An 18078-nucleotide genomic window follows, 5' to 3' on the forward strand; every position below is an offset into this window, starting at 1 on the left:
GCTTATTTCACTTAGCATGAGGTCCTCAAGGTTCATCCATGTCGTAGAATGTCCTTCCTAACATGCATATCATTCCATTGTATGACCAGACCACACTCTATCTATTCCGGCGCTGATGGACACTTGGGTTGTTTCTGTGATTCCGGACCCAGTGGGCTGGCCACACCCCTGGCTCCCGGCGGTGCAGCACCAAGGGCGTCACCCCCAACCCTCTGCCAGGGATGCCGTCTGCTGTTATCAAGTCCAAACAGCATTGCAGGAAGCCCTCTTCCCCCACCAAACACCCCCGCGGGCCTGCCAGGTCTGCGGCCAAGGGAATCCGAGCTCCAGAACCCACGCTCAATACACACATTGTACTGACAACGTTGCAAGAAGCGAGAGCGCAGAAGTTATTCCTTTGTTCACTTATTCAATAAATGCTTTGTATCAGGCAGTCAATAAATGCTATAATTTAATAGACGAGAGCCCTGCCCTCATAGAAAGCATTCTGGGGGTGCATTCTGCTAGTAGCACATTGATACATGCACCCCGTAGTGGCGCCCGGCCGACAGAACCGGCCGCGGGGAACCGAGCTGGAAGTCCGGCGCCTTCGCATCCACGCTCTCCCGGGGCTGCTCCGGAGCGGGCCGCTGCTGCCCACGCAGGCCTTCTTTAACCCGCACTCCCGGGAGCGCGCCGTCAGCCCCGCACAAACCCGATTCCCACCAGCCTCCCGACCCGCCCGTGGTCTCGCAGACACCCGCGCGCACAAGGCCGCGCCCCCTACCGGGGGCGGGGATGGGGCCGCCCAACCAGCGCTCGCGGGAGAGCGCTAGGCCCCGCCCCCAGGTGAGGTTGTTTTTCCAGACCGCTCCACTTTCGTGCAGAAACCGCCGCACCGCCGGGCCCAACGGCGCGCACCCCCGACAGGCCGCGCCCCCGGACAGCCAGCGCCCCGCTGCCGGCGCTCGTTGGGCCTCGCGTCGGGACCGGAGGCGTCGGGACCGGAGGCCGGAGCCCCACTCGGAAGCCCGCGAGGGAGGTGCGCGCTCGCCGGAAGCCGCGCCCCCGACGCGGCCCACCTGCCCGCGGCGCCGGAAGTGGCTGTGGCCGCTCTGCTTCCGGTCGGCGGGGCGCTCTCGGGCCGGGGCCGCTGACCGGGGGAAGTCGGGAGCGCCCATGGCGGAGGGCGGCGGCCCCCACGGGCGGGCCGGGCCGGGGCCCGCAGGTAACGTGCGCGCCGCCGCCGGGCCGCGGGGGCGGTGGGGCAGCGGAGGGCAGGGTCCGGCGTCCCCGCGGGGGGGGGGGACGCGGCGGCCGCGCCCGGGCCGTGCTTCCTCGTCCCCCGCCGGCCGGGCCCACGCAGCCGCGCCCTGCCGCCGGGGGCGGGTCAGCGCGGCTCTCCGTGCGGGGCGGCCCGGCCGCTGCGTGTGCCCGCTCCTCGGCCTCGCGTGGACGTCCTCGCGCCGGAGTTACTGCCCTGTGGAACTTGCTTTTCTAACTGCCGGCTCCTGAGCCGGTGGGGATGTGATAGGACCCCAACTGTAACAGTAGGACATGGATCATCTCCCAGCTCCGAACGCACGGGTCAGGAAAGCCCCCGGAGGCCAGCCCCTCCGGAGGGCAGGTGTCTTTTTCTCCGCCCCGCCACCCACGGCTTGCCTGGGGAGGTACATCACACGCACAGGCAAGGGACAGCGATAACACCGTCCCCAGCGAGCTCTTCGTGACACAGCATGTCCAGGGGCCCACCGGCAGAGGAGGCAGCTAGGGAGGCTCACGGCGACCTCCCACAATAGCCCTCAGACTTAGGGTTTCCAGCTTGAGACCCTCCTCCCAAGCACAGGAGAGGAGAGGCTCGCCCTAACCTGTGGCGGGATTTCCTCCGTGTCAGTTGTCTGGGTTTGCCCTGCCTACCGAGTGCTTCTGTGTGCTCTGCACTTTACGGGTTCGTCTCCCGAGAGTTTCTTACACCTGGAGACTGGCTCAAGTGGGCCTTTTCATCCCTCCATTCTTCCACCAGACGTTTATTGAGGAACTCCTGCAGGCCAGACCTTGCCTGGGCAGGGGACAGCCCAGCGAACCGGGGCAGGTCAGACAAAGCGCCTTCCATCCTGAGATTCGGCTGATACTGACTTTGACCGCAGGTATCAGGACTTTGGTGCCTGGGCTGTCATTTCGGCCTGAGGGAGAGGAACGGGCTGAGAGGAGGCCTGAGGGCCCCTTCCCAGTAGGGACGGGAGCCGTGTGGAAGAAAGGCTGCTCTGCCCCTGTATACAGGGCTCTTTTGTATCTGTGCAGTGCTGTCTTGTTATTTAGAGTGTTGCAGGCCCGGGAGTGGAGGGGCCGCGGACGTGTCCAGTGAAGGTCTAAGTGCTCTGCGGAGTAATTGCGTCGACAGTGGAGAAGCTGATCGGAAAAGCACAAACTTGAAGTTATGCGGGGATCTGGAGCTGGGGAAGAGGAGGCTGCACTGAGCTGGGCCAGGGAGCGGGTTGAAAAGCGGCCAGCGAGGGGAGGCCCGGAGAAGAACCTAGCAAAAGTCCATGGCCCCCCACTTAACCTGTCAGGCTTTGTTCTATGTTTTCTGCATCTTACCCCCTCCTGCTTTGAACTCTTTCACTCTGTGGGGTGAGACTGTGGGTAACTGCAGTGGAGGAGAGTTTGGGGTGGCCCTAAGGGTTCCTTGGGGCCTGCCTGTTGATCTGCCACAGGTGTTGTGGGATCAGCTTGAGGGACCCATGTGTTTGTGAACCCTTGCTGCCCTGCCCATCTGCCAGTGATCCGTTGAGTCCTGAAGGGCAAGGAAACATTCGTCACCCCCACTGTGCCAGGGCCAAGCCTTGTATACAGTAGGTATTCAGAAGAGATACGGTTTGAATATAAAAACCGACTTCATCGTTGGAAGGAGTGCACCTGCGGAGGGGTGTCCTTCTGTGCCTGGTCGCGTGCTGCAACAGGGTGGCAAGGCAGGAACTTGAATGCAGGGAGCCGAGTTCGTGCGCTTTCCTTACGCCCCTCCCTGCCTGTGATGTTGTATGCAGGACTCTTGATTATCTGGAGATTATTTCTGAGCTCTAGTGTCAGGTGAAAAACTCGAGAATTTGCAAGTAGGTATCTGATTTTACAAATTTGTTGACTACTTATAGTCCGTTCAGGCTATAACAGAATACCATATACTACTGGGTGGCTTAAAAGCAATAGAGATTTATTTTTCTTAGCTCTGATGGTTGGGAAGTCCAAGACCAAGGCCCCAGCGGATTCTTTGGGGGAGGCCTGCTTCTTGGTTCATAGACAGCAGCAGTGCCTTGTCCTCACGTGGTGGGGGGTGAGCGGGAGCTCTCTGGGGTCTCTCTTAATAATGGCATTAACCTCATTCATGAAGGTTCTGCTCTCATGAGCCAGTCACCTACAAAGTCACTACCTCTTCAAACCATCACCTTGGGGGTTAAGATTCCAACATATTTTGGGGGAGACACAAGCATTCAGTCTATAGCAACTACTCTCTCTATCCCTTACAGATTTCGACACCCATTTATCTTTATATTAAGGTCTTTCCTGAGCAGTGGATTCTGTTTATGTTTTTATTCTGATGACAAATAATCAGTTCTGTTAACTAACTGGTAGGGTAGATTTCGTGTCATATGTGCTGAAAAAAAATGATTCCCATTCCTATTTCCAGATAAACTTTTATGATATTTGTGTTGCATATAAGAACCCCGAAGATGGGGCACCTGGGTGGCTCAGCCGGTTAAGCGTCTGACTCTTGTTTTGGCTCAGGTCATGATGTCACGGGTTTGTGAGCCTGCTTGGGATTCTCTACCCCTCTCCCGCTGGCATGCTCTCTTTCTCAAAATAAGTAAATAAACATTAAAAGAATAAATACCCCCCCCCCCCAAGAGATTTGTTAAACCTCTTAATTTATGTGGTACCATTTAAAAGTTTCCTAGCATCGGGGCACCTGGGTGGCTCAGTGGGTTAAGTGTCCAACTTCAGCTCAGGTCACAGTCTCACAGTCTGTGAGTTCGAGCCCCGCGTCGGGCTCTGTGCTGACCGCTCAGAGCCTGGAGCCTGTTTTGGATTCTGTGTCTCCCTCCCTCTCTCTGACCCTCTCCCGTTCATGCTCTGTCTCTCTCTGTCTCAAAAATAAATAAACGTTAAAAAAAATATTAAAAAAAAAATAAAAGTTTCCTAGCATCGACTCTTAACCCGGGTGCATGGTATGTGCTCACCGCTTCTAGTCTTTGTTATTTTCCGGGTTTATAGTCTATTACGCGAGGCTGGCCTTCTATTTATATGCACATATTTTTAAATTTTCCTTCTTACCGAGGTGTAACTTATATTTAGTGAAGTGCCCCCATCTTAGGTTACCGGCTGATGAGTTACTCACGTAGACTCCTCTGAGGTCATTACCCAGGTCAGCTTGTTACAAACAGCCGCATTTGTTTGGCTGTTGAATTTTGCCAAGGGCAAGTGTCTTTCTGTAATACGGAAGGTGATCGTATGGTTTTTTCCAATATTAAGACGCTCCTACATTCCTGGGATAGGTAGAGTGATATTATGGTGGATTTAAAAAACATTTTTTTTTAATGTTTATTTATTTCTGAGACAGAGAGAGACAGAGCATGAGTGGGGGAGGGGTAGAGAGAGAGGGACACAGAATCCGAAGCAGGCTCCAGGCTCTGAGCTGTCAGCACAGAGCCCGACGTGGGGGTCGAACTCACAGACCGCGAGATCATGACTTGAGCTGAAGTCGGAAGCTCAACCGACTGAGCCACCCAGGCGCCCCTATGGTGGATTTTTTGATACGTATTTTAAATTGAACCTTGCTAATATTTTATGTAGGATCTTCTGTATCCTTCAGTACGGTTGACTCCTTACCTCCCCCCCCACCAGCGTTTTTAAAATTCTTGCCCTTGCCAGGTTTGGTGTCGGGAATGTGCTTCTTTCATTACGGGAAACTTTCTGTATTTCTCTGTTTTTCTGGAGCACGGGAATGATTTGTTGTTGAGCATTTGAGGGGTCCCGTAGCCAGAGGACAAAGGGCTCGCTGCAGATGGCGCCCCCTCCTGGCTGGTGTTGGCAGGGTTTCCCCTGGCTGACAGGAGCCCCTCTCTTCAGTGCAGGTCCTAATCTGAAGGAGTGGCTGAGGGAGCAGTTTTGTGACCATCCGTTGGAGCACTGTGAGGACACAAGGCTCCATGATGCAGCCTACGTGGGGGACCTCCAGACCCTCAGGAGCCTGTTGCAGGAGGACAGCTACCGGAGGTGAGCGTCACTGTCCTGGGGCCGGCCCGGTACTTGGGCCCCGTGGGTCTGCGCGGAGCTGAAGTGCGTGATCCACGGGGGTCCGTGTGACTCCCTGGTCTGCAGGTGAAGGCCCTGGTGCTTTCCAGGCCAGGGGGAGAAAGGAGACCGGGGAAGCACGGTCAGACTTGTAGGGAGACCTGAGTTCAAGTCTCGCTCTGTCATTGACCTTTCTATTTCCTCGAAACTTCTGGCCCTCTCTGGTGTCAGTTTTCTTGATGGTAATCCTGATGGCAGCACTGTTACTCTCGTCGACAGTGGTCCTGTCCCCTTCCAAGTCTCTTGCGGCTCTTTTTTTTTTTCTTTTTTTTTTAAAATAGTTTTTATTTTTCTTAATTTTCTTAAAGTAGGCTTCACGCCCAGCACGGAGCCCAAGGCGGGGCTTGAACTCACGACCCTGAGATCAAGACCTGAGCTGAGATCAGGAGTTAGATGCTTAACCAGCTGAGCCGCCCAGGCACCCCCAAGTCTTTCGTGGCCTTTTACCCTAAGCTGTATACATAAGTTCCCCTTTGTTATTTTCATTTGGTTACCCCTTGGTGGGCGCGGACTTCCTGATGTACCCCATTTATACATCACCCCTGATGTGCTCTCCTCTAGCTTCTCTGGTCCCCAGTTGTCTGCCTCCTGGGCCTGGGGCTCTGTCTCAGGTCAGCTGTCTCACCCTCCTGGGATCTGCTCTGTGCTCGCCTTCTTATTCCCTCTGTCCATAGAGCTCTGCGTGTTGCCCGTCAGATTCTCCAACCCCGTCAGGCTCTTCCTTCGTAGCAGCGGGAGCGTTGATGTTACCTTTTTCCCACTGGGGACACGTGGGAGAGCGTAGAGTCTTCCTTGCCTCCGGGGGTTCTCTGTTTTGTGTGTCCAGGACTGGAGTCCCAGCTAGATTTGAAACTGACCTGCCACCGGAAACTCCTCATGCTCTGTGTTTCTGTTTCCCCTTCAGGGAAGTTGATAGAAGAAAAGCCTGCGTATGAGTGGTGAAATTAATGCCACATTTTATGAATAGCTCCCAAGAGAAGGATTTCTAACAATACAAGAGTAGGTTTCTTTTTCTACTTCTAATGTCTTAGCATTATTGTTCAGAATAGATAGCAGTATTAAAAAAAAAAGCTGTAAATATCTAGGAAGGCTTATCATACAAAGACATCAGATGGATTCCACATGAATATTTAATATGAATGACTCAAGCCCAAAGAAACGCTTGAATTTGCAGAGGTAACAATAAAAACAACAGAATGAGACGGAGTTCAGCTGGGTCTTAGACTTTTCATACTGCTTTTCCAAGTACTTTTTTTTCTTTTTTTATATTGGGGTTTAGTCAATCTGTCTCGACGATATTTTCCTGTTGCTGTGTACTTCTCTGATGAGGAGTCCTTGGAGCGTTCCTCGGTCTCCTTGGCTTGTGGAAGCCAGTGCGCCGAAGGAGGAGCCCCTGGCCCACTACGTATTTCCGCGTCACTGCTTCAGTGATCCGGATCGCCAGGCTCTGGTCACAGCTGCCTCGGGAGCGTGAAGTGAACCGCGTCTTGACTGAGGACGTGGTGGGTCAGTGGACTGCATGGCCGTGGCACTCCTTGACAGGGAACCGTGGCCTGATTTTCCCTTTTGATGAGAGCTGAGTCTGGCCAGTTTCCCTCTGCTGATGTTGGCCAGGAGGGTAGCCCCGTGTGGCCTTAGTGATTCCTGCAGGCTGTGACTTGTGCTGTGTCACAGGTAGAGGGACCACAGTGGTCGCCTGGCTCCAGCGACGATGCCGAGGCCCGACCTCAGGCCTTCACAGCTGGTAGCGGGTGAAAAGGGGCCTCGGGACCCTGACCCACATTCCCGGTGAGTGTCCTGCTCTCCACCGTGCACTGACGCCCTGGGCAGACCCGTCTACCCTTTGTGGAGCAGAGAGCTCTGGACCGAGAATCAGGAAATCTGAGATCTCAGCCCTAGTGCCCATCTGTCTGCCTGTGCCTCAGTTTCCTCTGCCGTGGAACGGGCCCTTCAGATCTGCTCTGCCACGTGCACAGATCCAGCATTTCATAAAACAACGCACGTGGGGGCATGCTTAAAGCACAGGAGTGTCCGTCTGAAGAGGTTGCCCTCCTGCTGTCTGTTTCGTGTAGGTGCCAGTAAGAGAGGAAGCCGAGCGGCTCGTCAGTTTTCCAGGCTGCCCCTCACAGCCTGGCTCCCCTATGTTCTTTCTTAGCCGCATCAACGAGAAGTCTGTGTGGTGCTGCGGCTGGCTGCCCTGCACACCGCTGAGGATCGCGGCCACTGCCGGCCACGGCAACTGTGTGGACTTCCTTATCCGGAAAGGGGCCGAGGTGGACCTCGTGGATGTAAAGGGACAGACCGCCCTGTACGTGGCTGTGGTGAACGGGCACCTGGAGAGCGCCCAGATCCTCCTGGAAGCCGGCGCCGACCCCAACGGAAGCCGGCACCACCGCAGCACCCCAGTCTACCACGCCTCGCGGGTGGGCAGGGCTGACATTCTGAAGGCCCTCATCAGGTCAGTACTGCGGAGGCCCGGCCACCCTTGTCCCGCACGGGTCCCTGCGGGGGGAGGGGGGGCCCCATGGCTGCTAGTTCCTGTGGCCGTGTTCTCATTCCTTGTTGTCTGTATTTGCCCCTCTCTGTCTCACGTTAGGCTTGTTGAAAGATTTGTCTCTTGTAGGTCTTTCTAAACAGCTCCTTCTTAGCTCTATCAGTTGTCTTATTTTTGTGCTTACTGGTTAATTTGTTTTAATTTTTTCCCATTTGCCTTACTTTATTTTTCCCCAAACTTTTGCAATCGAATGATTATTTTTTTTTTTCTTGAAGTGTAAACTTGCAAGATTATTAATTTGTCTTTGCCTATAGCTTCGGTCATATCTGCTAAGCTTTTTCCTCATTTTGAAATTGGAAATTTTTGAAGTCGCTCTTCTCTTTGTTCTTATGGCCATGGAGGAGAAGGGTTGAATACAAATTTTTATGAACCAATTGTATAGTATTGTGCACAGGTAATGTAGAGTGTGTAATTTGCATTTGGGGGATTCTTTTGAGTTTATTATTTTTTTAATGTCGAACTACATTGTTGTGGTTGCTCGAACAAAGTACATGACCGTGGGTGTTCTATTTGCGTAGTACAGTATGGTAGCCTCAATTGTGTCTCATGGCCCCTCTTTTTTCTTTTTTCTTTTTTTCTCTTTCTCTCTCTCTCTCTCTCTCTCTCTTTTTTTACATTTTTAGCCATTGGATCTGCCACAAGTTTAGAGAAGTCTGTTGGTCTTTAATCACTGTTGTGATTTGTCAGTGTCCCCTTTTATTTCTAGTATTTTTTGCTTCCTATGTTTTGATGCTAATTGAGCCCCTAGAAGTTCTTGCCTGTGGGTTGTATGCACATTATCGAAACCAAAGGTAACTATAGGTTTCACTGAAGGCTCATTTATATAGCATTCTGCCATTTAGTTTTACTCTGGGTTTAAGTGGTTCTTTGGGTGCTCACCTTTCTTCTTTGCATGTATGGGATTCTTTGTTTTTTTAATAGAGTTAACATTATTGCCATAGTTGATGTCAGGTCTGTGTCTGTCTTTTCGTTTTTTAGCTGTTCCTTAGTTTGTATCATGTTCCATGATCTGTATTTTCTTTGCTTTCTCTGTATTTTATTTTACTTAACATTTTTAAAATTTTATTTTAAATTTTATTTTTGAGAGGGAGAACGACGGAGAAAGTGAGCAGGGGAGGGGCAGAGAGAGAGGGAGAGAGGGAGACACAGAATCTGAAGCAGGTTCTAGGCTCTGAGCTGTCAGCACAGAGCCCGATGCGGGGCTTGAACCCACAAACCACAAGATCATGACCTGAGCTGAAGTCGGATACTTAGCCAACTGAGCCACCCAGGCGCCCCGCTTTCTGTTACTTTACATGGTTTATGGTCTTATTTACTTACTTACTTTTGCTTACTTACTTGCTTAATTAACTTATTTTTGGTCTTATTTTAATTGTACTAATAGTTACCTTTTTAAAAATCTGAACAAGATTACGTTTTCATATTCTGCCTCCAGTGACTTCTTTCTACCGAGGTGCCTTTTTCCGTGCCTTGCTCTGGAGGCATTTTGTTCTGCGGTTGGACAGAGTGTAGTTGAGGTAGCCAGTTTGCAGTGTGGAAAGGATTATAAGGGTCCCATCGTGCCAGGCCCCAGTGGGGGTGGTTCTGAGGAGCAGGAGGTCTGCCGTCCCCCATGCCCAGTGCAGAATGTGGGTTTTGAACCAGGTACTGACAATATATTTACTCCATCAAAAAAAATTTTTTTTAAGTGACCAAGGAATTGGCTTTTGGAGAGACAAATGAGGGTAATATGGTTGTTTTGCTAGAAGGTGATAAAGCTGTGATGCTTTTTGCCTTCTTTTTAAGGATTTTTAGCTTGATGATCTAAGCCACCTCAGTCCCCTGTCTTTGCATCTTGGAGAATGTTAGTCATTAATTTGGAAGTATTCGTGAGTAGGATCGGTCGGTGAAATTTCATCTTGGTTCCAGAAATCCTTGAAGGCATCTCAGTCAGTTCACGATGCATACCTGCTTTGGGTTAGCTGCAGGCTCGTCCTTCAGAAGTCCACACACAGATGCTCTGTTTGAGAAAGTGTTACTGTTAGTAGACCTCTCCTTCCCTCACTGGAGCCCAGGACGTTACTTTTACACTGAGGTACCAAGAGCATATACTAAAAAGTTTTCTCTGAATTACCAGGCAATTGACTTATTGACTTGGAAAATAGGAACGGGGTGGTTCAGTTACTGAACAAGTAATACAATCTACATACAGTGTCAGCTCCTGCCTTGAGTCATCGTCCCTTATATGCGGGGCCCTTTGCTGTCACGTTGTAATTTGCTGTTTCTCTGCAAGTAAATTCCATTTTGTTGCTTTTAAATTCCCTTGATATATGTTGCTGATGGTTTTTTTTTTTTTTAAAAAAGGTAAGGAGTGGTGTTTCTGTATGTGCAAAAGTTATACTGATTCACTGAGTTGTCCCGGTGGAGCCTTGCCAGAATATTAAAAGCAGGAGGGGAATTTTGGAAAATATTCAGGATTAAAATGAACTGGATCTTATCCAGTATGTTTTTATGAGGGGCTGTCTCTCCCGTAGCTCAGCTAATACCAGATTGTCCTATTGCCCAAAATTACAAACAGTTTGGAACACCTATCCCCAAGAAAAGGAGGGAAAAAAAAAATCACTGTGTAAAATCGAGCTCTCTTTTTCTTAATTGATTGAGTGTGTGAAACGAAACACCAGTCTCTGCTTGGTTTGGTATGTGTTTTAGGATGTTTCCGTGGTCTAAGAGGATAGGCGATGTCTGCGTTTGTGGTGTCTGACGATGCTACGTGGCATCCGTGGGGCAGCGGATGGTCTTGTGAGCACATCGGCCTGTGTGCCCCTCCTTCCTCTTCCTTAGGCCCGTGCTGCCTGAGTGCAGAAGTGTCGGTTTCAGGGAGGAGTCCCTTCGGACACTCAGAACAGTGCTTAAGAGACGGGTGGTAGAACACAACTGCTGGCCAACCGTGGAGAACGATGCTGTTGCCCGTGCCCTAGACCCCTGCTCGTTGGCCCGTCGTCACCGCTTTCCACGATTCCCTATTTTCAGTGACACGTGCTGATAGAGCCCGTGTGGCATTGCAGGGCTGTGTGGGGGAAGCTCAGGGAGGCAGGTGCTGACTCCGCTGGGAGCCGGGGAGTGCGTGCTGGGCGGGAATCTCACAGGGGTGAGGCTGGGCTCTTCTCGTCACACCCTGTCAGGTTGCACCCGATGGCACTTGTCCCGTTACCGCTGGAGTTCGCTTGGATCTTTTGATTAAGGTGGTGTCTGTCACGTTTCTCCACTGTAAAGCTATTCTTTTTCCCCTCTGTAATTATTTAATTAGTAAGTGTTTTGTGGAGGGGTACCATGAAACACGTGTTTATCCTATTTCTTATCAGATTTTTACTGTATTCATTTATTTGTCTTAGACCTGTGGTTTCCCAGTGAGTAATAATCCCTTACTTTATTATTTTGATGCTCAGATTGTCTTAAATTTGGCTACAGGGAGCCCTGTCAAACTGGAACCCAGCTTTGTCCTTATGACCTGTCCCCCAACATCCTTTGAACAATTCCTTACTTTCTCCTATAACAATATATTCTAAGCTCATCTAGTACTGTGCCTGTCTTAGCTCTGGGATTAGAGATTTCTCCAAGGAGTCCTGGCTTCTTTTTAGTGGAGAATGGTGTTTAGAAGCCAAGATCTGGTTACTGGGAGTGTTTATTGCTTATGGGCTGTTCTTTTCGGGCTCTTGGACTGGACAGAGCTAAGGTTACTTATACACGTTTCGTTTCTTTTCTTTTCTTTTCTTTTCTTTTCTTTTCTTTTCTTTTCTATTTTATTTTATTTTATTTTTGTTATTTTATTTTATTTTATTTTATTTTTTATATTTTATTTTATTTTTTATTTTATTTTATTTTTTATATTTTATTTTATTTTATTTTAATTTTATTTTTATTTTTAACATTTATTCATTTTTGAGAGACAGAGATAGATTGAGCAGAGCAGAGGAGGGGTAGAGAGAGAGGGAGACACAGAATCCAAAGCAGGCTCTAGGCTCTGAGCTGTCAGCATAGAGCCCGATGCGGGGCTCACACTCACCGTGAGATCGTGACCTGAGCTGAAGTCGGAAGCTTAACCGACTGAGCCACCCAGGTGCCCCATACATATACACATTTCTATCTGTATTTCTGTCTCTAAATACAGTCACAGTTGAGTTCACCCCAATACTTCTAATCCAATCTGGTACCACAGGGGTCATCTTACTTTTCTCCCTTTCCAGATTTATTATTGGCTTTTGCGACAGAAGCCTGGTTCCACTTATCCTTAACATATTTATTTATTTTGCCAGTCCCTCCATCTATAACCGATGTCTTAATGTTGCTGCCCCCTCCCACACATGCCTCCTCACCCCACGTGGGCTCTGACACCCTGTGCCAGGCAGTGTTTTTTAGCAGACCTCCTCTAAGCTTTGCCAGGACACTGATAACCTGAGCCAGGCCACCCTTTGTGCTTTAATCAGTGGCCTCTGCTTAAAGTGACCTGGGTTGGTAGTTTGCACTTGGGCTGGGGGAACTCCAAATCCTGACAGTAAGGTGTGTATTTGGACTTCCCTGAGCGCAGTGACCAGGGCAGGTCCCTTGTGGGGACCCTGAAGACTCTGCCTTTGTAGAATGGTTTAGAGATGGGCCCTGCTGAAGATTGAGGCTTCTAGGTCTGGCCGCCCATGCACCCGTCCCGTGAGAGATGCATTTCCTCACGTCTGGGCTGTCACCGGGCCTCAGAAGAGAAGAGCTCGCGGACAGCCATAGGGTTAGCTCAGGGACCGCCGTGAGCATGCCCATCTGGGAGCGGGGGGTGTTGCATGAAGCTGTCCTACTGGCAAGCTGTGCTTCCTGTCTTGGGTTCTTCTAGGTGAATCTGATGCTGGGAGTGGTCTGGATCGTCTGGTTGTTTTGCAGAGAGGAGCCACCCTGCAGGCAGGACGTGATGGCACCAGGTGGCTACACAGTTGGGTTAAAGTGGTTTCTTTTGCTTTTAATTTTTGGGGATTGCTTTCTATTTAATTTGTTTCACGACATAGATTTAGCTGGTTCCAAAGTCAAATCTATAAAACAAAGTATATTTAAAAAGTCTAGCAACTTCTATGCTGGTCTCCTTCGACTCCCCTGTAGATGACCATTTAAAAACTTTTATGGTTTATTCCCCCTTGTTAAGTTGTAAGCCTAGCGTGGATGTGTCTAGGAGTGTCATACACGTACATGTTGCAACCGCTTTCCCCCAGATAAACAGTAGCATACTACGCACTTTGTCCTGCCTTTCTCACTTGTGAAACGTATTCTGGAGGTCATTCCAGAGCAGTCTTTAGCGACAGTCCTCACGCCTTTTCATTGTGGTACAGCATGGCTTTATGCGGGCGGAGCACAGTGTATTCAGCCGGTCTCCTGTTGAGGGACCTGTGCGTTGTTTCCTGCCTTCAGCCATTGTGGATGATGTTTCAATGAATTGTGTGCATGCTTCTTTTCAGAATTGTGCAGATGTATCTTGGGAATAGACTCCACGAGTGTGATGGATGGGTCAGAGGGTAAATGCATACGTAACTTTGCCAGCTGTTGCCAAATTTCCTGCTGTAGGGACGGTTCCATTTTGTATTGCTGCCAGAACTGAACGAGACTGCTTGCTTCTTTAGAGCCTGGTCAATAAAGTTTTGGGTTTATCCCCGTCTGATAGGTGAGAAGTGGTATCTCAGGGTAGTTTCTCTTGTTTTCTTTTTTTTTTAAATTTTTAAAGTTTCTTTTATTTACTTTGAGAGAGAGTGAGCACAAGCTGGGGAGGGGCAGAGAGAAGGAGAGACAGAATCTCAAGCAGGTTCCACACCATCAGCACGGAGTCCGACGTGGGGCTTGAACTCACAAACCGTGAGATCATGACCTGAGCCAAGATCAGGAGTCGGATAGTTAACCGACTGTGCCACCCGGGCACCCCTAGTTTTTCTTTTTTTAAACTATAGTTGACATAATGTTGTATTAATTTCAGGTGTAAAGGTAGTTTTAATTTGCATTTGTGTTATGAGTGAGGCTGAGCATCCTTTTACATGGCTAAGCCTCTCTAGCTCATTTCCAATAGAGCAGTTGATCTTTTCCGTTTATTAGCTCTTTATATATTAAGGATATTAATCCTTTGCAACATTCCCCTAATTTTGTACATACTGCTTTACTTTGCTTATGCTGGTTTTTTTTTTCTATGTAAAAGTTTTTCTTTAATTTTCATGTTAAAAACCTTTGCTTTTACATCTTTCCTTATTTGATCTTCCAAATGACCTTTATAATCAACTTCTATAACTCCAGGGATGTTACTATTATTTGTTTATATTTATAATGAACTTACTTAGTTCTCGAATGGGATTTTCATTTATGTAATAAACTTAGGGAAAATTGACCTCTTAATGTAGACCCTTCCTCGCCAAGGCAACGGTGGTGGGTGTTTTCATTTCTGAGAGCTACTTGTGTGATGCCTTCAGTAGTATTTTATAACTTCCTTCATGCACATTTTAGACACGTACCGTTAGGTTTATGCTTAGATATCTCACTTTAATTTTGCTGTCATAAATGAGGTCTTTTCCGTTTTGCTTTTGAACTTGTTTTTGTTTGTATAGATGAAGGCTATTGGTTTTATAGCTTTATTAACGTACTTAATAAATTCTCTCCTTGCTTATTGTATTTTTATTAATTATTCAGGACTTTCCAGACATAATCATACCTTCTGAAAATAGGGAAGGTTTTTCCTTTTCTTTCTAATCTTAATTGGCTAATTGCTTTCTCTTGTCTGGTTGCACTAATACTTTTATTTAAAATGCCTGACTGATGGTAGGCAGGAGAGTGGGCTCCAGGAGGAGAGCCGCCCCTGTTTGCCCCCCATTAGGTGAGACTGCGACATCTGGGTCTTATCTGGAGAAGGAAATGTCTACCACTTCTTAATTTTATTGAGTATTTACGAACCTGCATTAGTGTTGAGTTTTGTCACATGCCTTCAAGTTTTTTTCCCCACCTGTAGAGATAATCGTGATTTCCCCCTTAGTTCTGTGAATATGATGGACTGTGTTAATGGAATTTCTAATACTGGAACTACCCTTGCATTCTTGGAATAATCCTCATGAGGTCATGGTACGTTGCTTTTTTAATATACTTTTGGATTCTCTTTGCTAACATTTTATTGAGGGTTGTTAAATTGATATTCACAATTGAAATCGGTTGGTAGTTTGTGGTGGGGCCTTTGTCGGGTTTTGGGATTGTTTGGCCAATTTCATCAGATGACTTTGGAGTTTTTCCTTTTTTTTCTTTGCTTTGAAGTAGCTGAAATAGCTGTGGGATTGTTGGCTCTTCAGAGGGTTTAGAGAGTTCCCTTGTAAATTTCTTGCGTGAGTGGATTCCAAGTTCTTAACCGCTGTCTTACCTTTGCTGGAAGTCACGAGACCCTTGTGATCTGCGGAGGCTCCTGTGCAGCCCCCCGGTGCTCACGGAGGTCGGGCTGTCTCCCGAGGGTGCCGTGGGAAGCTGCCGACCCGGGTCTGACTGTCCCTGTGCCTCCCCTGCAGGTACGGGGCTGACGTTGATGTCAACCACCACCTGACTCCTGACATCCGGCCCCCTTTCTCGCGGCGCCTCACCTCCCTGGTGGTCTGCCCCTTGTACATCAGCGCGGCCTACCACAACCTCCAGTGCTTCAAGCTGCTTCTCCAGGCGGGGGCGAACCCCGACTTCAACTGCAATGGCCCCGTCAACACGCAGGGCTTCTACAGGGGCTCCCCCGGCTGCGTCATGGACGCCGTCCTGCGCCACGGCTGCGAGGCCGCCTTCGTGAGCCTGCTCGTGGAGTTTGGAGCCAACCTGAGCCTGGTGACGTGGGACTCCTTGGGCCCGGAGTCGAGAGGCAGAAGGAAGGTGGACCCCGAGGCACTGCAGGTCTTTAAAGAGGCCAGAAGTAAGTGGCCCGACTTCCGTTCTGACTCGCAGGCTGTTTGGGTCGGTTGAAGGAGTCGAGTGGCAGGGACGAAAAAAGCCTCCAACTGAGCACTTAGTCAGAGTCTTCAGTTACGGCTAGGAATTTTCGCGAGTGCTTCCAGACGGGTCTTTGCTTCTCAAAGTCCTAGACACCAGGAGTCGATACAAAGACATCCGTGGAAGCGCGTGTTCTCAGAGTGCCTGAAATTATGTGCTCTTTGCCCCTTTGCTCTGCTCTGTGGCCCCCCAGTTCTCTCCCTGACACACGGTTTTTAAATGTTGGCCTGACACCAGACTGCCGGCCCTGCCTCCTCCAGGGGTCCTCACCCCCTTCTTCGCTTCCACACAAATATGTCGTTTTTATTGTGTGGTACCTCTGATTTTTGTTAGGATAAAGCCCATCGTGCGCTTGTTTCGGAAGAACGGTTTTGCTAACGAATTAACAAATCGATAGGTTGTTTGCAGTTGATCCGGGGCTTGGTCTTGTTGCCAGAGTCCGTCTCTGGGACTCAGAAATTGACCTTGTGCGCCTCTGCAGGCTGCTGCGTGCCCTCTGCGACCTGCCTGCGCCCGGCCTCATTCTCGCCTGGGTCTCGAGGGCATCTGGGTTGAATACCTTTGCCCCCACCCTTACCTCTCACAGAACTTTGGTTTGTTGTGTTTTTGTCGTTGGGGTTTCCGAAGGCTGTCATTAGAACCCGCTCCTGCCGGGGCTTCCCCGGAAGAGTTGGTGGGTGGCCAGCGGGAGCCGCCCTGGGGGAGTGGAGCCTCCTGCGTCCTGCCCGCTCCACGGGCCACAGCCGTGGCTGGGCTCTCCTGTCCCAGAGCAGCATTGTGGGCCCGCACGCCTCACGTACTACTTGGCCTGTGTGTCCTGGCCCCCTTGGAGTTTCTGGACATGACCGAGCACGGAGGCTGACTGAGCGCGTGTGGGTCACTTGCTGACACCTGGCGGGGCCTTGTGTAGTCTGCCCTTGTTTCTCCCTAGGAAACGAAACGCGGTCAAGGAGGGGCCGTCACGGTGAGCAGGGGCCCCGGGGAACGAAGCTCTCGCCCCTTGGGCAGGCGGGGGAGGAGCAGGTGACAAAACCTTCCTCGCCAGGGACTGCCCTGTCCCCCGTGAAGCTGGGTGGTTGGCAGTGAGCGTCAGTGCGTTCTGTCAGTCGCAGCCAGCCTTCCGTCTTCAGGCTTAGGAGAGGAATTAACCTCCCTCCCTCTCCGTCCCTCTCTCCCATGGCGTTCCAGGTGTCCCCAGGACCTTGCTGCACCTGTGCCGGGTGGCTGTGAGAAGAGCTCTTGGCAAATACCGACTCCATCTGATTCCCTCGCTGCCTCTGCCGGACCCCATCAAAAAGTTTCTGCTCTACGAGTAGAGCTCAGATGCAGCGGTCGACTGCGCGAAGAGGAAGGTGACTGCGGTGAAAGCGGACCCCGGGGCCTGCCCCTGTGAACCAACCACCCCCTGTCCTCTGACCAAGTCCCATTTGGCTGTTGGTAAAGCAGAAACGGCCTTGTTCCCACGGCTTGTAACTCCATCTCGGGTGCTTGGGGCACCGGACAGTCCTTGGGTCATTGTCGGCTGAAAAGTTCATACAAAACCTAATTTCGCTCTTCCTCAGTATCTCTGTTTTGGATTCTCACAGTCGCATATTAACGAAATGGGCCGTGCCGCGTGTGCAAGGACGGGCTGAGGTCGGAGGCCTGCGGATAGCTAGCTCCGGCAGGGAGGACGGCTAGCACTTTCCAGAACTGTACTTCTGCCGATGTTTGTACTTCTCCATTCAGTTGTTTGATTCAAGCCTTCTAATGCCTAAAGGCAAGGAGAGTTTGGTGGAAAAGTAGAGCTCTGGAACGCAGTTCATGGACGTGCTGGGTTGTTTTCCCTGCCCCCCGGGGTGGCCTGTGGCACCTGTCTACACACGGCCCTTCCTTGCCACTGGAGCGTTGTCTTCTCGTGGTGGCGGTGTCCTCCGTTAATTGTCCTCACTGCACAAGGGTCCCCTGGCCTCACGGATCGGCTGTGTTGTCTCAGTGCTGCGTTTGCTCACCATCTAAAGAGGTACTTTCCGCAGCGCTGCCCCTGTCCTGATACTGACCGTGCCCGGCACTGTGCCACCGGGTCTCGCGGCTTCTCTTTGAGGAGCTTCCCGACGGGGATTGATCTTGGGAGGCGCACACCGAAGAAGTAGCCAGTAAACTGACTGCCTACACTCGGACCAAGGACCGCTCCAACAGCATTCACTGCCAGTTCCGACGAG

The 18078-nt window shown here is 50.4% G+C and overlaps 1 protein-coding gene across 4 annotated transcripts; it reads left to right on the forward strand.

Moving 5' to 3' along the window:
• The first annotated feature begins 759 nt into the window (after nt 1-759).
• On the forward strand, nt 760-17441 carry ASB1 (ankyrin repeat and SOCS box containing 1). Of its 4 annotated transcripts, none has more exons than XM_042950738.1 (5): nt 760-1021; nt 5106-5247; nt 7481-7783; nt 15415-15800; nt 17066-17441. In XM_042950738.1, exons 1-5 carry the CDS (start codon nt 778-780, stop codon nt 17191-17193), a joined length of 1203 nt encoding a protein of 400 aa, XP_042806672.1. In that variant the 5' UTR covers nt 760-777; the 3' UTR covers nt 17194-17441. The 4 variants fall into 4 exon arrangements, with proteins under 4 accessions (XP_042806672.1, XP_042806675.1, XP_042806673.1 ...); XM_042950741.1 differs by lacking the exon at nt 760-1021 and adding an exon at nt 1041-1207; XM_042950739.1 differs by lacking the exon at nt 760-1021 and adding an exon at nt 1422-1666.
• The last annotated feature ends 637 nt before the right edge of the window (nt 17442-18078 follow it).

The sequence above is a fragment of the Panthera leo genome, chromosome C1 (genome assembly GCF_018350215.1).
Source record: "Panthera leo isolate Ple1 chromosome C1, P.leo_Ple1_pat1.1, whole genome shotgun sequence".
Taxonomy (NCBI): Eukaryota; Metazoa; Chordata; class Mammalia; order Carnivora; family Felidae; genus Panthera; species Panthera leo.

Excerpts from the sequence above, each read along its gene's own strand:
- ASB1 (XM_042950738.1), top strand. The coding sequence starts at position 778 with ATGGGGCCGCCCAACCAGCGCTCGCGGGAGAGCGCTAGGCCCCGCCCC. Across the intron at positions 5,248-7,480 it reads CAGGAGGACAGCTACCGGAG|CCGCATCAACGAGAAGTCTG; the intron begins GTGAGCGTCACT and ends GTTCTTTCTTAG. Across the intron at positions 15,801-17,065 it reads GGTCTTTAAAGAGGCCAGAA|GTGTCCCCAGGACCTTGCTG; the intron begins GTAAGTGGCCCG and ends ATGGCGTTCCAG.